This window comes from Halictus rubicundus, chromosome 2 (assembly GCF_050948215.1).
Source record: "Halictus rubicundus isolate RS-2024b chromosome 2, iyHalRubi1_principal, whole genome shotgun sequence".
Lineage (NCBI taxonomy): Eukaryota > Metazoa > Arthropoda > Insecta > Hymenoptera > Halictidae > Halictus > Halictus rubicundus.
In genome coordinates, this window is record NC_135150.1 from 13,836,731 (window position 1) to 13,855,018 (window position 18,288).

The 18,288-nt window shown below is 43.0% G+C and overlaps 1 protein-coding gene across 4 annotated transcripts in view; it reads left to right on the forward strand.

Annotated features, from left to right (window-relative positions):
- Positions 1-18,288, forward strand: part of Fas2 (neural cell adhesion molecule fasciclin 2) — a 207,186-nt gene that overhangs the window by 144,540 nt on the left and 44,358 nt on the right. For all 4 annotated transcript variants that reach the window (XM_076805460.1, XM_076805462.1, XM_076805461.1 and 1 more), the window contains exon 2: positions 17,379-17,544. In XM_076805460.1, coding sequence (XP_076661575.1) covers positions 17,379-17,544 — 166 coding nt within the window. The remainder of the gene's footprint in view (positions 1-17,378; positions 17,545-18,288) is intronic.

Sequence of the window (18,288 nt, forward strand, 5' to 3'; positions counted from 1 at the left end):
TCAACAATACGGACGCGCAAAGACTGACCTCTCTCTCTCTCTCTCTCTCTCTCTGCGGCGCAAATAGAACCGTAAAAGTATTAAATCAATGTAATAATAGTGGAATGTTTCCGCAGATCACCGGAAACGAAATTAAAGCGATGCGTGGAACGTTTAATATCGTTTGAAGCCGCGGCGGTATCGATTCGCCTCGCGCAAAAATAGACTGGAACAACCGGAACACAATCCTTTGACTTCAATTTTCTTTCAGCAAATTTATGCGGAAAACAAACAATATTACGGTATCGGATAAATTGCCGTTCGACAAACAGTCTCTCATCGAGAACCCAATAAATGCTCGACGGTTTTTAAATATCGCCGCAAGTGGAAGCGTCTTGCAGTGGCCAGACAATTAAATTTCATTTTCGGAGAGACTGAGCTTCTCATTTGAAAATTATTGTGCGTAGAAAATGAGCTTCTAAGTATCTTTTTTATCGTGATCAACTGAAGGAAGCATTCTGCATTCGATTTCAGAAATATTTGTATTTTTTTGTAATAAATAATATTACAACGTCTTACAAACTCTCATATGATGAATAGTTTCCTGACGAGAAGTCTATCTATTGCTTTAGCGATCAGACAATTAAATTTGATTTTCCGAGAGACTGAGCTTCTCATTTGAAAATGATTGTGCGTAGAAAATGAGCTTCTAAGTATCTTTTTTATCGTGATCAACTGAAGGAAGCATTCTGCATTCGATTTCAGAAATATTTGTATTTTTTTGTAATAAATAATATTACAACGTCTTACAAGCTCTCATATGATGAATACAAATGAATTCTCGATTTATGTCAACAACACGGGTCTTGCCAGCGACAAGTATCGTGCAGGAGACATACTTGAGCCGTGTTATGTTTACACTCGGCGTCCGAGCTTCATGGCCCCTCACGGGGTATATCTCGCGGTAGTGGGGATAGATACACGACGTTTATCGTGCAGGTCTTGGCGACATATATAGAGAAATCACTCTAGTTTCCCGGTGATCAGACGATTAAATTTGACTTTCTAGGAGACTAAGCATCTCGTTTAAAAATTAAAGCGTATAGGAAACCAGCTTTTACATTTCAATTTGTCGTGTTCGAATATTCGATTATTTAGGAAATGTGCACATTGCCTGGGAAAGTCACGTGCAGAGTATTTTTAAGGAGCTTTCGCGGCCCGAAAGATGGATCGCAAAGCACCGGTCGGAATCGGATGCTCTCTGATAACGGAATCTACGTTCCGTTAGCTCATAAAACGCTTTACGAGTGTTCCAACGGCGACAGGTTGAAAACATTCGGCCGCAGCTGTAACGTCGGCCAATGTAAATACGTGGGAAACTAATTGCAACGTTTGAACGACAGAACAATGAGAACATTTAAGCCGGCACTAGCCCGGACGAAGTTTCCGGGCAACGGATGAAATTCCAAACTGTCTTCTGTAAGCCACACTTCCGTTTGAATATGATCCGTTGCCGGTGCTCTCTGTGCTCCATCGAAACCGCCGGATATCGATTAAGCCGCATTTCCATAGTTTCGCTTCGACTAATTCCTGGTCGTCCTGTTCCTGTGATTGTTCCGAACGATTTCGTTACATCTTATTACCAACGGGGTTCCGCACGATTCTCGACGGTTTTGCTTCCGGCAAATTACACGTTGAAGTTAATTGATTCTGTTCGGAATGTGGTACATATAATTTGCATCGATTTAGTGGACATAGCGAGTCCCGAAGTAAATTTTCAGCAATTTTTCTCGAACATTTTTAATACTCAAGAATTAACGAAACATCTTTTAATCGATTACGGACATAATGAGTAGGCTAATAGATTTTTAATGCGAAATAAATATTGTCTGCATTAATCAATAATATTAATGCATCAGTATTCTTAAATTCTTCAAATGTATTTACCGTTTTGAATTCGATCTACACATTTTTGCCATAAATGCGTAAAATTTAGAAAAAAAGATTGCAATCATAATTTCTATATGAACAATAGAACGTTGACATATTTTCGTAAGCGGGAGATCTTAATGTGCAACCTAAATTGAGAAAAGGGACGTGAAAAAAATTAGTTAACGTTTCAGTAGACGTTCCAGGTTTTTTGTTCCGGAAGCAAATGTTTTAGTAATAATCTTTCAGTTTTTTTTTTTTAGGAAAAATTGTATCAATTGAGATGAAGGAAATTATTCCCGTGATACCCGAATCGACAAAATACCGAAGTCTCCGGTTTATGGACACGGTATTACGAATTCGGCGTTTCGCTTCTACGCACGGACCTCCGATTTTAAAACCACTTCAAAGGCCGATTTAGTCGGAAGCCTTGTGGCCCAATTGCACGCTTTTGGTGGCTTCGGCTAGCCACGTGCTAACAATTCACGCGGGATCAACTTCCGCTCATCCTTTCAACCTATTGTCTTCTTCGTTCGCAGGTGGGCGTGGCTTTAGTCGAGCCAAAGTTTCACAAGATTACTAAAAATGGAATAAATATTCGCACAATATTCCATCAACGTCCCCAAAATTCTCCATTACGCCGACAATTCTCATGGAATCCTCTTATGGCATTTCCTCGTACTAGGAACGACTCTTAACCCGAAGCAAAGGTTTAGTGGTGTCAAACATGACAAAATTACTAAAAATATATCCAGAAACATCAGAGATAAATATTCACGCAAAATTCCATACTGCGTCAACATCCCCAAAATGGTCCATTACGCCAACAATTCCCATGGGATCCTCTTATGGCATTTCCCGGTACTAGGAACGACGGAAGTTAAGCCGAGGCAAAGATTTGGTGGAGTTAAGTTTCACACAATTACTAAAAATAACAAACATCAGAAATAAATATTCACTGAAAATTCTATCAATATCCCCAAAATGGTCCATTACGCCAACAATTCCCAAGAAATCCTCTTATGGCATTTCCTCGTACTAAGGACAATTCTTAACCAGTTAACTGCGGAGTTTAATATTAAAAATCCCTCGCGGGCGCGGAATTAAAATCAAGCAATGACGAGTATACCGTCACGAGTAATAGTAGATTGAACGAGCCCTTTCCCAGCGAAAAATATTCTCATATAAGGACGAAAAGTTGAGGCACGTAAAACCATTTTTCGTCTATTTTTGTCGGTAACGTGGTCACTCTACCTTATCGCGCAAAGATGTAGCGGAGTCGAGTTTCACAAAATTACCAGCAATATATCCAGAAACATCAGAGACAAATATTCACGGAAAATTCCATACTGCATCAACGTCCTCAAAATGGTCTATTACGCCAACAATTTTCGTGGAATCCTCTCTCGCAATTTCCTAGCGGTAGAAACGGCGGGGGCTAAGCCGAAGCAAAGAGTCCCCGAGATCCTTGTGACCCAAAGCTCGTAGGTCGCCGAGGGCTTCCGATAATCGAGTCCCTGCTGTATTTAAATCGATCGAGAACAAAGGGGCGAGCCTGCGGAGAGAGAAGACGTTCGAGGAGGCAGCTTTTATTCGGGACAAAGAAATCGCGGAGGGTAGATTGGATCCGAAACCGATCGGTTGCAATCGACGGGAAAAGACGTCGGCGGGGAGGGAGAAGGGTGGCCGTCGAACTAACGTCGACCATTCCCGTCGTCGTCGTCGTCGACGTCGTTCTTCGTCGCCGGCGACCCGAAAGTTTGCCGATTAAGGCGCAACCGAAGCACCGCTCGGCGGATCGTTCCCGTTGTAATCTTGTCGACAAACTATTGCGATTAAGTAGCTCGATATAACGCGGCCGGATAATGAAGTGGTCGAAGGGGTTCCTCCTGCTGCGGCTGCTTCCGTAAACCGAAATTACGCGCGGTAATAAAGGGACCTCGCCGAGGTTGGCTAGCCTGCGGAACTTCGAACGACGACGGTTTTCCACGCACGCGGTTATCCGCTCTGAACGGTTCGCTGGCTACGGAAAGGTGTTCTGATATTAATACCAATTACGCGAATGGTCTGCTTGAGATTTCAATATGGCGGCCGAGAGCCCCGCCGCATCTAGAATGCGAGGTCTACGAATGTAGCAGAGGGTTTCCGTGAAATTCTGTTAAAATTTCTGTACGGTAATTGAGACGGTTATGGAAGATGCTGTTGTGGGGGATTTTGTGAAAATTGTTGCTGCTACAGCGGAAATTTTTTGCTGAAAATTTCTGTCTTGCTAGAGGAGCTTGTTGACGTAGTACACCGTTTTTAGGAAAGTATTGATGTAGGTCGATGGGGTGGTGTAGGTGGTCGGATGTTTCCGGAGATATTTCGACCCGTCGGTGAAGCAGCATTTTATTTCATTTATCTTCGAATCGCAAGGTGGGTCGTTATTTGGAAGCTTGTCAATTTTTCCTTTATTCTCCCATCAATGTGCAGCCGGCGATCCGTTAAGATAACGAGATTGCTCCGATAATCGGGAGACAGATTGTCGATATTTCAGATATCAACCTTATTAGAGTTAAACACCCGTCACTCGGCACTTGCCTGTTTTCATTACACCCGCGATTAGATCGTCCCGCGAATCGTGATGCGCGTGGACGTCGCGAGTTTAAGCATTTCACCCCGATTAAAACCGATTTCTGCTAAGGTTATTAGTCGCTTGAACTCGCTGCTCCCTTTACAAACATATTCGGCAGTTGAAGTATGCAGTTTCGACATTTCTGATCAAGGGAATGAGCTCTATATTTTTCACGTTCAGTAATTTATAATTCCTTCTATGGTTTAATCCGATAAAAATATGTAAAACGAGAAATAAATCTGAATGAATGCGTTAGACATTGAATTTTCACTTCGAAATTTCACCGCTCATAATTTTGAATTTATCTTTAATTGGGTGAAAGCTTCCGGTGGGCAAAACATATTTGCACTTTTTTCTCCGCCCCCCCCCCCCAAATTAATTTACCGAAGCCTAGACCCTCCGTCTGGCTGCGAATTTTTTCGCAAAAATCGCGCCACGGCGAACAGCATACGTGAAAAGCGAATGTCGAAAATGGTGGGTAATATTTTATAATACGACCTCGTGGGCAAAACAGCATCTCTCGTTGGAAAATTTCCTGGAATTCACTGCACTTCTCAATTAATTCCAATAACCAGCCTTTGCAACACGTTCCGGCCGCGCCCGGAAACTCCGAACCATATTTTATTTCATCAGCCTCTCTTTCAGTTCATTCCCGCCGCTTTACACCACCGGTCGAAATGTATCAGAACCGAAGCGAATTTCTGTGCCCGGGCACTATACCGCCACGAAGACGTTAAATAATTCCCCGATGAATCTCCGCCATCGCCATTTCATTACTAAAACAAACACAATCTCGAGTGCGTGTGCGAAGTATCCTGCCGTAACTTCTGAACTCTCGATTTAAACGCAACAACTCGATTTTCACTTTTTAAACTGATTTGCGGGAAAATTCCGAATTAAAAAATCTGAGAACCTCAACTGCTCTCGGAGCTTCAGTGGACAAGCATGGGGAACTACTATACTATTACTATATTATTTCCAATTTCTACGTTTCAAGAATGGTGTATTTTTTCCTGGAAGACCGTTTTAGATAGCTTCAGAACTCTCTACTTCTTCCTTTAACAAGTTGGTCATGTACGAGTGACAATTCTACCTCCGTCTTTAACTAACTTTCGTTGTTACTTAATCCTAAAAAAGCTTGCTTGGCCCCAAAGCCAAGATTTCGATTTCTCGGCGAATATACGTTAATGGTTTATTTGCATTTGAACTCAACAGTGTGCATAACCTTACATATTAAGCACAAAGTGCAGCAAATTTTGCAGTGTGCGGTACAGAAGGTGGGTGAATTTTCATCAGGTTATTGCAGCACAACAAGTTGTACAGTGCGCAGCGCAGAAAGTGGGTTAATGTTCAGCGTAGGAGCGTACGTGGTTTAACCAGAATTTCATTAATGTTTGTAGCGTCTAAGAGGATTAAAGGAGTAATCACGCGATGAACTTCGACCGAGCAGTTCCGAGCTTATTAACAGAATTACGTTGATTTTGTCGGATATATCGTTACGGTGGACAACCTGCCAACACGTCAAAGAGACTACGGCGATGAGATCCCCGAGTTCACAGATTTCCTTCTCGAATGGTGCGCGCGAGATCTCCCGACCAATCCGCGAACAAACGGGAACTGCAATCGCCTCGGATACAGTTCGAAAAACGTTAATTTAATCCAAGAGTGATTAAAAGTTTCCCAATATCGCGGGAACCGGGTTTCCAAGTGAGCGGCGTTCTATTTGGAAACAAGCTCGCGAGATTCCTGCGGAAGACGCCTCGAGATTCCCGGGCGAGTCTGGTTCCGCGATTTCGCGGGGCCCGTTCAATTTCGCGTTTCAAGATTCCGTTTTCCGGTTTCTCGCGAACTTCCGACTGCCTCGTCGCCCGTTTCCCCTCCTGGAAACCAACAATCGTCGCGCGCCCGCCACGCAAGAAACGTTCGAGAGTTTGCCAAACCCGCGACCGGGGGTGGCAGAAGTTTGTCAAGTAGCTACATCCGAAAATTTCGTAAGCCCCCACGGGCGCTTCTCGTTTTTCACCCTTACCCGGCCAATTCGATATCGGAATTTGATCAAATCCTCTCTCCGCCCTTCCTCCTCGCGCGCCACCCCTCTGTTTCTCGACCCTCCCAGATCGAATTCTTCCAGCTCGAGTGACATGTCGCCGAGTTTACCCGGTCCTGTCAGCCCCCGAAACCCATCCCCCATCCCCCAACCAGTATACAAGGTGTTCCGCGTAACCGTATCTACGATTCCCGAGGTACACGCGATAATCTCGCGGAATAATGTATTAGCTCGCCGAGGACGTTCCGACACCCGGCCGGAAACGCTCCGGGTAGAACGGATGAAGCGGAATTTGTGTTCGCGAACGCCTCGTGAACTTGTCGCTCGCTGAACAGAACTGTGGAATTTACGGGGGACATCATGCTACCAATAGCATCGCGGTGATTACGACGGGTAATTAACCCAGTGCGCGATAGACCGACTTTGCGGGGAGGACGGATTTCGATTGTGAGACGCGCTGAAACAGTTTCCTCAGTTTCGCGTACATCATTTCGCCATTTGTTTAACCTGTAATCACAAATATGCAACGTTCGCGATCCCACGGTTCGCTTGAAAATAGTAAATTGTAGACGCTTCGTTGTTGACAGTCGCGCGCAACTTAATATCCAAAGAAAAAGAAATTTGAATTTTTTTCTTCTGCTAAATTGTTTTAATATTTAGTAAAATATTGCAACGGAATATATAAGCAGCGGAATATATGATGATAACGAACGTGTTAATTTGGTTCGTGTTGTGCAATGAATTTATAGGCTCCAAAATGATGCAGGAAAACGATCCTTTGGGACGACCTAATATATTGAACAATAAGCCGTTTTTGATTTTACTTATATTTTTTTACAAAACTTTTACCGCCAAGTTTGTAGCATTTTTCTGATTAAAATGAGCCCAAACACGGTACAATTTGGATCACATTTACCAGTTGAATCCACGTTACAGTAGAACCTCGATTATCCGAACCGGCCATGTCTCCATTATCCAAATACGTATTTCGGATGTATCTCGATTCACTGTATACTAAAGATTTAAACTAGCACTGTACCCAGGGAACTGCTCTAACATCAATTTCCACTGATTAGTTCGGATAATGGAGGTTCCACTAAATCGTGGATCAAATGAGTAAATGTGATCCAAATTGTACGGCGTTTGGTATCATTTCAATCAGAAGAATGTCCGGAGATATGTTGGTAAGTAATAAATAAATGATTAAAGAATGTCACCGGATTATTATTGTCTCATCGATGCTTCGTTTACTCTTCTGAACGGAAGACCTGAGTGTCTGTACAGAAGTGACATTTTGATCCCGAAGTTTTCGCATGTAACGAGGCATTACCGTACAAACTCGCGTCTTAAAGGGTAGCGTGGATGAACGTTGCCCAAAGCGTTCGCATAAAACTTCTTTTTACTACTTTCGCCGGCGGCGTGGCTGTCGGTTCGAGGAATTAATTATTTAATTAGAGGACATTCTGTAGCAAAAATTAAAGGCCCACTAAACCGCGCGACTTTTACGGTAGCCGTGCAACTTCTCGCGGAGCCCGGTAAACCGGCCCCCTTAATTCCCTTTAATAAAACCGTTAACGCGGGCGAACTTTCGTTTCGTTCTGCCGTTTTCCGAAATTGCTCTATGAAATTTACATCAACATCCCCGAATCTATTTATCAGAAGTTCCCTGGGATGTCGTCCTCATGGCGCCGTGTGCACACCGGGTGGCCGGTAAGTAACCGGCCAAGTTTCTCGAGGAGACTATCGTGTTCGGAATAGAGAGTCGGGGGTTGTGTGGGGTGTCGCGTGGGTGTAATAGCTGCTGGAGGGATGGACACGGGGCTTTGAACGTGTATGCATCGGGGAATAGAAAAGAGGGGCGGGGGGAGACGGGTGGGATCCATTGAATAGCCCCTCGGGTAGCTGTGCCAACAAACCCTAACTAACGTAAATAAGATGTCCTAGAAGGGCGGCTCCTTCTGTCTCCGCCACACTAGCGCGCACCTTCCTCTATCCATTACTTCGCTCGCACCCCCCCCTCCCCATTTTTTCCCCCACCCACTGACTTTCTGACGGCAGGGACCCGCGAAACCCATCTTCGAGGAGAACAACCCTCCCGGTGTCTCGGGCCTCGAGCCTGACGAAGCCCCAGGCCAATTACCGGATTTCTTCGCGGGAAAACCCTCCCACCCCCGAAATGGATGTGTTTCGTTCAACCCCCTCCGCGAATCGAGGAACGCGCGCGACCGGAAACGATGAATTTGCGAATTTCGGGGGATGGATAATGGCTCGTGCGGCGCACCGGTGTAAACCGGGGGGCCAGATGAGTCGACTGAATTTGTGAAACGATTATGGCAGACGCTCGAACGGATCCTTGGCCAGGCTCGATTGATTCCGAGCCGCCCCCTCGAGATGACGGGCCTCTTCCACGGTTTCCGGTGAACGAGTTTCGTATAACGTTATAATGATCGGGGAGTCGGCGACGGGAGGAGCTTCCGCGTGGGACGTTTTCTCATTTTGATGACTGGGCTCGGATTATACGGCATTCTGCCCTGCGCGTGATCATTTTATTACGACGCCCTAACGAGTTTTCTTCTTATTTCAGACGTGTTCCGTATCTACTGCAAACATTCGTGCAAAGTCTGAGGAATTTGAAAATCGGAGATCGAAATTTGTGTATATTTTGTGCAATTTTCGGAAACGACGCATATTTAAAAGTATCATACATTTTCAGCGCATTGTTGGAAATTTATTATAGCGAGTGCTATTTTAATCCTTCGCTTTCTAAAGATTCTAATGAAGTTTATTCGGATATCTACATATTAAAAGAAATTAATTTCTAAATCTGGCTAAGGATTCGTGCCACCCATATGTGACCGACGTGGTGGTTAACGTGTTAGGCTTACATAAAACGCCGACATGAGTCAGGCTTTGACAGCTGTACATAGTTTGTTTAATTTCTAAATATGTCCCAGTTAACGTACTAATAATATTATTGTTCTAAGTGAAACATTTTCTAGACGTTCTTGGAACGGTTTGATTATTTGACGAGGGTCAGCGATTGTTGAACAAATTTTAGAGAAGTGATCATCGTCAAATAATGTGAAGCAAATTTTCATGAAAAATCTTGTTGTATGAAGAAATTTGGTACATTCGATTTTCCAAAAAGTACAACAGAAAAAGTTCTCGTTCGCTAACTGTGAGTATACAATACAAAAATTGAGACACGAGGGACCCATTAATTTTTGCTAGCCAACGACATTCGAATTTCATTAAACAATTCCCACTTAATTTCCTCTGTTCTACACGTTATTACATTTTTCCAGCTCCGCGACAACGAATTATCCAAAATCTTCGAAACTTTTGTGCAGAAGGTACGAAAAATGTATTAGCTGCATAACATGCCAGTCACGTGGGTGCAATTTACAACGAGCCACGGTCCCTGAAGCGCAATGGTCGCAGAAGAAGAAAAGGAGAGAACAGCAGCGGGTCGAAAAGTCCTTAATAATCAAACGATCATTATCGTTTCGTTCATTTAACCAGGAACGTCTGCCGCAAGAAACTTTATTAGTCACCCCCGGGAGAAGAGCGTGCCCCTCAGGATGACTGTAGTAGAATCTTTAATTCGTCCCCTTCTGCCATACGCGCCTTCCCCTTTGACTAAGCGAGTCGGAAATGATGAATTCGCGAGTCTTATCGCAATGGCGGAGCGTTGTTTCCCCGGCGACTTTAACAAATAAGCTGTCCCGACACAAGATATTTCTTGGGGTCGTAATCCTCCCGATTGCTGAACTTCTTATCGCGAAACGGGGAGAGACAACGTGGGACCGAAAATTGGACTTTCCGTTTGAATCTTCTTCCTGAGCAGTACTCTGAATTACGCGCGCCGCTAGGCTCGTTTGTTCAGCTCGTTCGATAGCATGCAGATTTTCCGTCCATTAATATTTCATATCAGCTCCCCCACTGATAAACTCATATCTATCCTCTTTGGACAGATGGTATGATATAATATACTGATCGTTGTCCGATTTACACAATATTCGAGTGCGTAAAGATTGCAATTAGATTGTTGATTTTTATGAAGGATAAACATTGTCTGCATCAGGCGGGACAAACAGTCTTCACTTAATAGCTCTGCTAAATTAAAAATAATATAGGAATATTGCTAAGAACTTGTAAAGCTTTCTCTGGTTTGTGACTAATTGATGTAGCCGTTTACTAATTTTTGTCGAAATCCACAGTCTGAAATCCATATAAACATAATATAATATTTCGCTTACATTATACTCGTTTCACTACTTTTTAAGATTCCCACTTTCAGTAACACATATTTTTTTGCACACGCGATAATCGGCAATAATAATCTATAAAAAATAAAAAACTCCTAAATAATACAAAACACTGCTCCTAAATAAAATTTTCAGTATCTTGCAACACTAACTTCGATTAAGACAATCACAAAAAAGTTATTAGCTTGTTTTAGACACGATTAATTAAGAAACCCTGTTAATAGGCTCGTAGGCTGATAACGCCGAGAATAACAGCAGGAATCGACATTTTTTTCGTCATCCAGCTCGATCCGGCTGGCTCACACGTGATTCGCGGTTGACGTAATCGGCCATGCGACGAAAATTGAAACTGTGTCGAATTGGAACAGCGAGGCGGGGAAAAAAAAGCAATGGTGTTCACATGAACGACGAACGTGGGACACTGGCGTCGGCCATTTTGCGGTGATACACTTCGCGACTGAAATTCTAATGCGGCAATTAATTTAATGGAACAACACGCGCGGCAGCCTTGAGGCTGCAACGCGACGCGTCCGCCATTTTCCGGCGAAATTCGCCGGCACATGTATAATTTCCGGTCCGTGGTTCCGGAAACGCGACGACGACGTCTCGGGGAAAAGTTCTTAATTGATCGAGGAGTCTGGACTGTCTCGTTATTTCGCCCTGGAAGGATCGAAGGAGCAAGTTTTTAGCCCGCCGGAACGTTACGGAAATTTCCTTGAGACGAAAGAGAAATGGTCCGCTCATTTGCCAAATCGATTAACTTTGCCAAAAAAGTAGGGGGAACTGATGAAATACGTTCGTTTTTAAAGGTTCGTTGAAATTCTGTAATTCGGTGGTGTTAATCCTAATTATTAAGGAACTTTATTCCATCTGTAAAATGTCAAGAATTAATTAAGCGCTTTGACGGTAAAACGTCAAATGATTCCAAAGATTAAATTTTGAAAATTCGTCGAAAATCCGTCGGAACCAGTATTTGAGAGAAGTAGAATTGGCTGGTCATGAACAGACAAGACAGACAGTTTCTGAACCGTGCTACTGGGGACAACTCTTCATTATTACTGCTGTTACAAAATTTATCTGTGAATGTCTGAAATTAGTCTTCATTAAAATAGTATATATTAATTTTTAATGGTTCTTTAAATTTTTCTGTTTCGGTGGTGTTAAACCTAATCAAGGTTAAGGAAATTTATTCTAAATATAAAGTTACACTTTTCTTTCAGGTCGAAATAAAATTCAATTTTTCTGCGATTAAGACTTAAGTATTAAAATAAATGTAAGCCAAGAATAAATAAAAATTTTCCTTTCCTTTCGAGAAAGTGATTGAAGATAATGAAATTTTAATCTTTGTCAGCGAAACGTCAAAAAACTGGAGCAGCGATTAATCGATTGAACAGCTCAAATGTCACGAACTATGATCCTTCGAGTTCCCACGGAAAAGTCATCAACGATGCAGCTTATAAATTTTTACAAGCCTTGCTGCAAGCTGCAGTTTAAAAAAAAGAAAACGCCAGAGCAATCGGATCACGTTCGCCGACAGTTTGTCCTCCGTCTATTGATTTTCTTATTATGTGCAATCATGTTTAAGCTTCCTAACAATGCCTCCGGCATGAACATTTTGCTCCCCGTCATTAAAACTTCGGCACAGAAACGAGGGAACTTTGCTTTTTGCAATTTCGATGGAAGGCGGAGCTTCATCAGAGTTTAATCCTTTGTGTCCTCAAATATTATTTTCGCTTTTTACCTTGTTGCCTTTAGCCGATGTATTTTAATCAGATGCAATCTGTAAATGAAAATCCGAGCGTGTTCAATTTATGGTGGTAACTTGATGAAAGTGTCTCCAGGAAATTACGCTTCGTTAAGATCCGTCTGGGCAAACACTGTTAAAATGATGAACATTAAGTTGCCATTATCTATACAATTAACTGAATTACTTCGAGTTTGTGGGATTTTTATGAGTGTCCGTTTCGCAGTCATCGCGGTTACTGGCCGGAGAACATAAAAGTCGAAGTTACAGCGAACTTCCTCCGTAGATCTAATTAAATCCATAAAATCGGCCGTGACGTGAGACAATTTCTGCTCGGGAATTTTGCCGTTACAACTTTTTACCGTGTAATACCGGCACCAACAACTGCCGTAATCTGTGTGACCTATTACAGAAATGGGTCAGAATAAAAGTCACCGTTTTTGGACATCTGCCAAATTTTGCACTGCAGCTTTGCTACATTTTTGCTCGATGACCGTAGCAGAAGAAATCGTGAAGAATTCAATTTTACTGCAGATTCAAAGAAATTTCTCTGCCAGCGTTAGATGTGGCCTTCGAAATATTACGGGGACCCATAAGTAATCGATTATTTTGAAATCTAAAACAAACTTTGTAATAAATTCAAGTTTTTATTTCTTAATTTATTATATAATCTCCATCATTATCAAGGACAGTTTGCCACATTTCTTGCAAATTTTCAATCCCCCTCTTATAGAAATCCAGGCTTAGTACCGGACGCCGCCGTTTTATTACAAGATTGTAAAAAAAAATGATACTTTTTAGAATATTTTGAACACAGGCTGCTTTACCGAAACCTGTAAAAGAACACGTGTTTCCTCTTCAGCGATCGCTACAGAACTAAAGGCAAAACAAATTCTTTGCAAATTATTGATTACTTATGGGTACCCCTAATACAATCTCTTTGACCTAAACAATTTTCCCCATAAGACTCAAAACAACGCAGATAATTTGCACGATTCGTCTGTCACTGTGCACCAGGATTGCTGAGCTCGAAATCTCCTGAAAAATAACATACAGCTCTTGAAACACAGTAACTCTAAAGAATGTTTCCATAAGACTGTAAACAGCACGGTGGATAATTGTTAATTGTGATCTCGGCGCGCCGGGGACGCTGGCAAACATTTGTGCTCCGGGTCCCGAAACGGAATTGTCAGCGGGCCGGGCGTCGCGCACACGCTCGCGCAACATTTCCTAGTTAGGCCAATTCCGTACTTTCGCTCGTCACGATTAATTAGCTTAATTCTGGCTTCCTGTTGTGCGTGCACCGGCACGGCGGCGCCGCATCGCGTCGGGGCACCCGAGGCTCACGATCGTTGCGTGTCACGCCGGCATAACCAGCCGCATTCCGGCGTCATAGTTGACGCACGTATGTTGTCGTAAAAGCACCCGTGGCATCTGCCACGACGCGACGCGTCGCGACGCCCCGAAGGATGAGCGCCGCCGAGACGTCGATCTGCATTTCCGTGCTGTGCATCTACGTGCTCAGGGGCACGGTGCCGCCGACCCGGGCCAACGCTCGTTTCGGTAAGAAGCTTACCGGCGTGGCAACGTGTAAGCTACTCGCCCCCCCCCCCGCAATCGTGCATCCCCCGACACCCCACGAAAACCACCCCTTGTCGCGGTTACCGGTCACCCGACCAGTTTCCACCCTGGGAATGATCCTAACCGCGCTCCTTCGTCCTCCAACTTTCCCCACCGATCTTTGCACCTTCCAGCACGCTGATTCACTCATTTATGACGAAACTTGCACTCGTTTTTTTTTTTACTGTTTCTATAATTGGATGAGGAATGCCAGACTCGCACTCGTTGATTATTTTTCTCATCAGATATGGAATACTAGAATTGCATTTTATGACGGCTATTTTTATAATCAGATGTGAAATACTAGAATTGCATTTGTCGTTGGTTATATTTTTAACGAGATGAGAAACACGAAACTTGCACTCTTATTTTTCTAATTCGATGAAGAATTCAAATCGAATACGAATGTAAATATCTCAGGGTGGATTTTTAATCGTTGTGCCCTACTGATTATTCGTCAGTTCGTGATTCGTTTGTAAATAATTTTTGTGTAATTGTGCAAGTGCCGGATAAAATACATCTGCGCAAAATAACCCTTATGTTTGAACGTTAAATCAATAGAAATGTGTGAGAAGCTGTTTGGGAAAATTCTATTCATTGTCGAGAATGAGGATATCGGAAGGAACCTTGAGCTAAATTGAACCATTGACAGACTGGAGGAACTACTATTCGACAGATTTGAAGTAGGTTAACATCTTGTGCCAAGTTCCAATCCTCCACCTTGACCCCGAGAGCAGTGATACGTAAAATTCTAATAGAATTCTTAGGCTGAAAATAAAAAAAAATTGCTGACTCGTGTCTTGATATCTACAACGTGCCAGATTTTTTAGGAAATTTTTTGGATCCGAGGTAAAAGGAAAAATGGAGGAGACAAAGCTAGTCTGATGTTCTACAGCTAGTCAAACTTTTTGAGACTTTTTAAAAATGTCTGTGGAAACAATATAAATTTACGTAGGGCTTGTTATAAAGTCTGGTCGTTTGTTGTTAATCCTTCAGCACCACTGTATATTTTATACGAAATCCATTGTAATAACAATCTCTCAAACTAAGAAATTTTAATTTAAAGCAAATTGAAGTATTTTCTTGGCAAGTAAAACGATAAATGCAAAGTTCGCTGAGTCTCCGAAGATTCCAATCTATAAAACGCATTTTATTAACCAATAAAATAAGAAGTACAGGAAACAATGAGTCTCTTCTACCACTCTACTCCATAAAAGTGTTTGATTAACGAGTAAATTAAAATATTCAAAACCTATCCAGTCTCTCCGACATTCTGCTCGTTAGAAGCATTTTATTGGCAAATAAAATTAAAAATGCAAAACACAGCGAGCCTCACTAATACGCTGTTTTACAGAAGTGCTTTATTAACGAATAAAATTTAAAAAAAAAACAGGAAAAATGACGGATACCGCCAACAAAACCGATATGTATAATTTATTAAAACAAAAACAAATGATCCGGCAAGTATCAATAAAACGATTTTACGACGCGATTTAACTTATCAGAATACTAAACGAGCCGTAATTTTTCCCGATTGGCACGCCTCCGCGCTCCGGGGCACCGATCCTGGCGGATTTCAAAGGTACACATTAATTTGCGACGCGTTAATTACGCACGCATCGAAATCACCGGCGAGAACGACGCGCAGGGCCGATACGCATCGTGCAAATTGACAAAAGCTAGGAGAGAAAAAAGACTGGCCTTATAAAGTAGAAGTGCCTAGTTTATGTTCGAGCTACGATGAACCATCAGAGCGGTAATGATTGCGAAGCGTAGAAATACGGTCTATAGTTCCATGATTAGATGTATCAGTGAGAGATAATAATAATTCAGTGATGAAACCCATTTGTTTCGAATTATTTTTTTATGCAAATTTTGCCGGTATATTTGTGACATTTTTCCGATTAAAACGAGTCCAAACACGATTCAATTCGGATCGCATGTGCTCGTTTAATCCACGATAAGGTAGAACCTCGATTATCCGAACCGATAGTATCTCCATTATCACTATTGCATGAATAATGCAGTATAGCCCGATTCATGTTATAACAGATATTAAAATAACACTGCAGTTAATAACTGTTCGATTATCTAAACATTACACTGATTAGTTCGGATAATAGAGGTTCCACTGTATCGTGGATTAAACGAGTAAACGTGATCCAAATTGTATCGTGTTTGGAATCATTTCAATCAGAAAAATGTCGCGAATATATTTCTACACATTCCGTACAAAAACAAACTAAGAATACAAATGTTTTGTCACTGAATTAATATTGTTCGCTATCCTTCTCCACGTTCACGGTAGACTTCTCTGAAGCAGTGAAGAAAAGTTTCCACATCTACCGAGAAGATGTTCTTCTCCATTGTCGCCGGTCTCATTAACGATTCACAACCTTATCGACGATGAATACGCAGAAATTAAGGGCCCGGTCTTCGTAGATTTGCGATAAGGTAGAGTGACTACATTACCGACAAAAATATCCGAGCATTTTTCTGCCATTGGATGAGTTTTCTGGATGAAATCGAGAGCAGCGCGCACTCGAATATATCTCCAGCTACAAATTGAGCTATATTTTGTCTTGATTCTCTGCGAAATAAAGCGAAAAACTTGAAGCACGTCTCGGGCGTCAGAATTCATGATATCGATAATACAGAGCAAAAAGTGTGACAAGTTTAGTCACAGACTTAGGACCCGTCGGATCAAGACCAAGACGGATCTTAAGTCTGTGTCTGAAGGCTGTGAATGCAAATTATTAATTAAAAAGTCGCGTGACTGTCCCGGGCCCTTAAGAATCAACTGTTCCACCACAGCTCCACACAAAAGAAGGACAGATATTTTCGAGGACCTTCCTTTGGTCGAGTACAAGTTGTCTGGAAGATAAAGGTATCCTTAGCCGGAGCGTACGTGTTTCAGGTGTCTGTAAAAATCGCGAACAGTTTCCAGGGACGCGAGAAGGTAATCGCCTCTCGTTATTACGGAATTACGTGCAATTACCCTCGGCCGATTAAAGCGGCGTCCGTGCCGAGGCAAGAAACGATCGTGGAACGCTTGTTGTTTCTCTCTCTTTCCTCTCCTTCGAGCAGCTTCTTCCCGTTCGTTTCCGGCGTAGGAACGCTAACGATCCGTTTCGTGTCAATGTAACAACCGGTCACGTCTCTCGTTTCTGCTTGCAGCTTTCGCGGACGATGCTTCCTTGGAGATCCTGCCGAGCGGGGACACGCAGACGAAGCCAATCGGGTCCAGCATCATCATGACGTGCAAGCCCAAGGTCGAAGACACGAAGCTCATCAGCGACATGCAATGGCTCGATCCGCAGAATCGTGTGATCGAGTCCCTGAAGTGAGTAGATCGAAACCGGCGCGCGGATCGTTAACACGCGGAGAGGCATCCTCTCCGTGTACACGCAGGGCAAGGGCCCCTTGCCGAGCGGTGTGTATACTCTCGTCTGGCGTGAATTAATCCGATCCGATGCTCGATCCTCGATCCTTTCTCCCGACGCCCGGAGATCGGACATTATCGTCGATCGTTCCGGAACGATCGGGGTGAAAGGATAATTGAGAGAAAGGATGCAATTCGATGCTGTTGCACCGTTTACGCCGAGGAATCTCGCGAGATTTTTCAACCGAGCCGATACGTCTTGGATTACGTTGCGATTAGGCGTTCATGCGAAGTTACATTCTTGGGGATTACTATACCGGGTGTTCGACTACGGATGGGAGAAAATTCAGGGGGTGGTCCTCCGTGACGATACAAGACGAAAATGGAGAGTAAAGAAATTGTGATTTCGGCTCCATTTTTCAGTTGTTAGCAATTTAAAATCCGCCTAAAATGCGGCAACCCGCCCAACAGAGGTGCACGTCTGGCTGAAGCGTGTGACGTCGAAGCCTAACCATTGGACGCGAGCGAGGATCCCCTTTGATACGTTGATTGTCGCGCGCCTCTGTGACGTAAGCATCGTACACCTCTGTTGACCGGGTTGCCGCATTTTAGGCGGATTTTAAATGGACTATAACTAGAAAATCAAGCCGAAATCGCAATTCTTTCATTCTTCATTTTCGTTTTGTACTATCTGGGAGAGCCGCC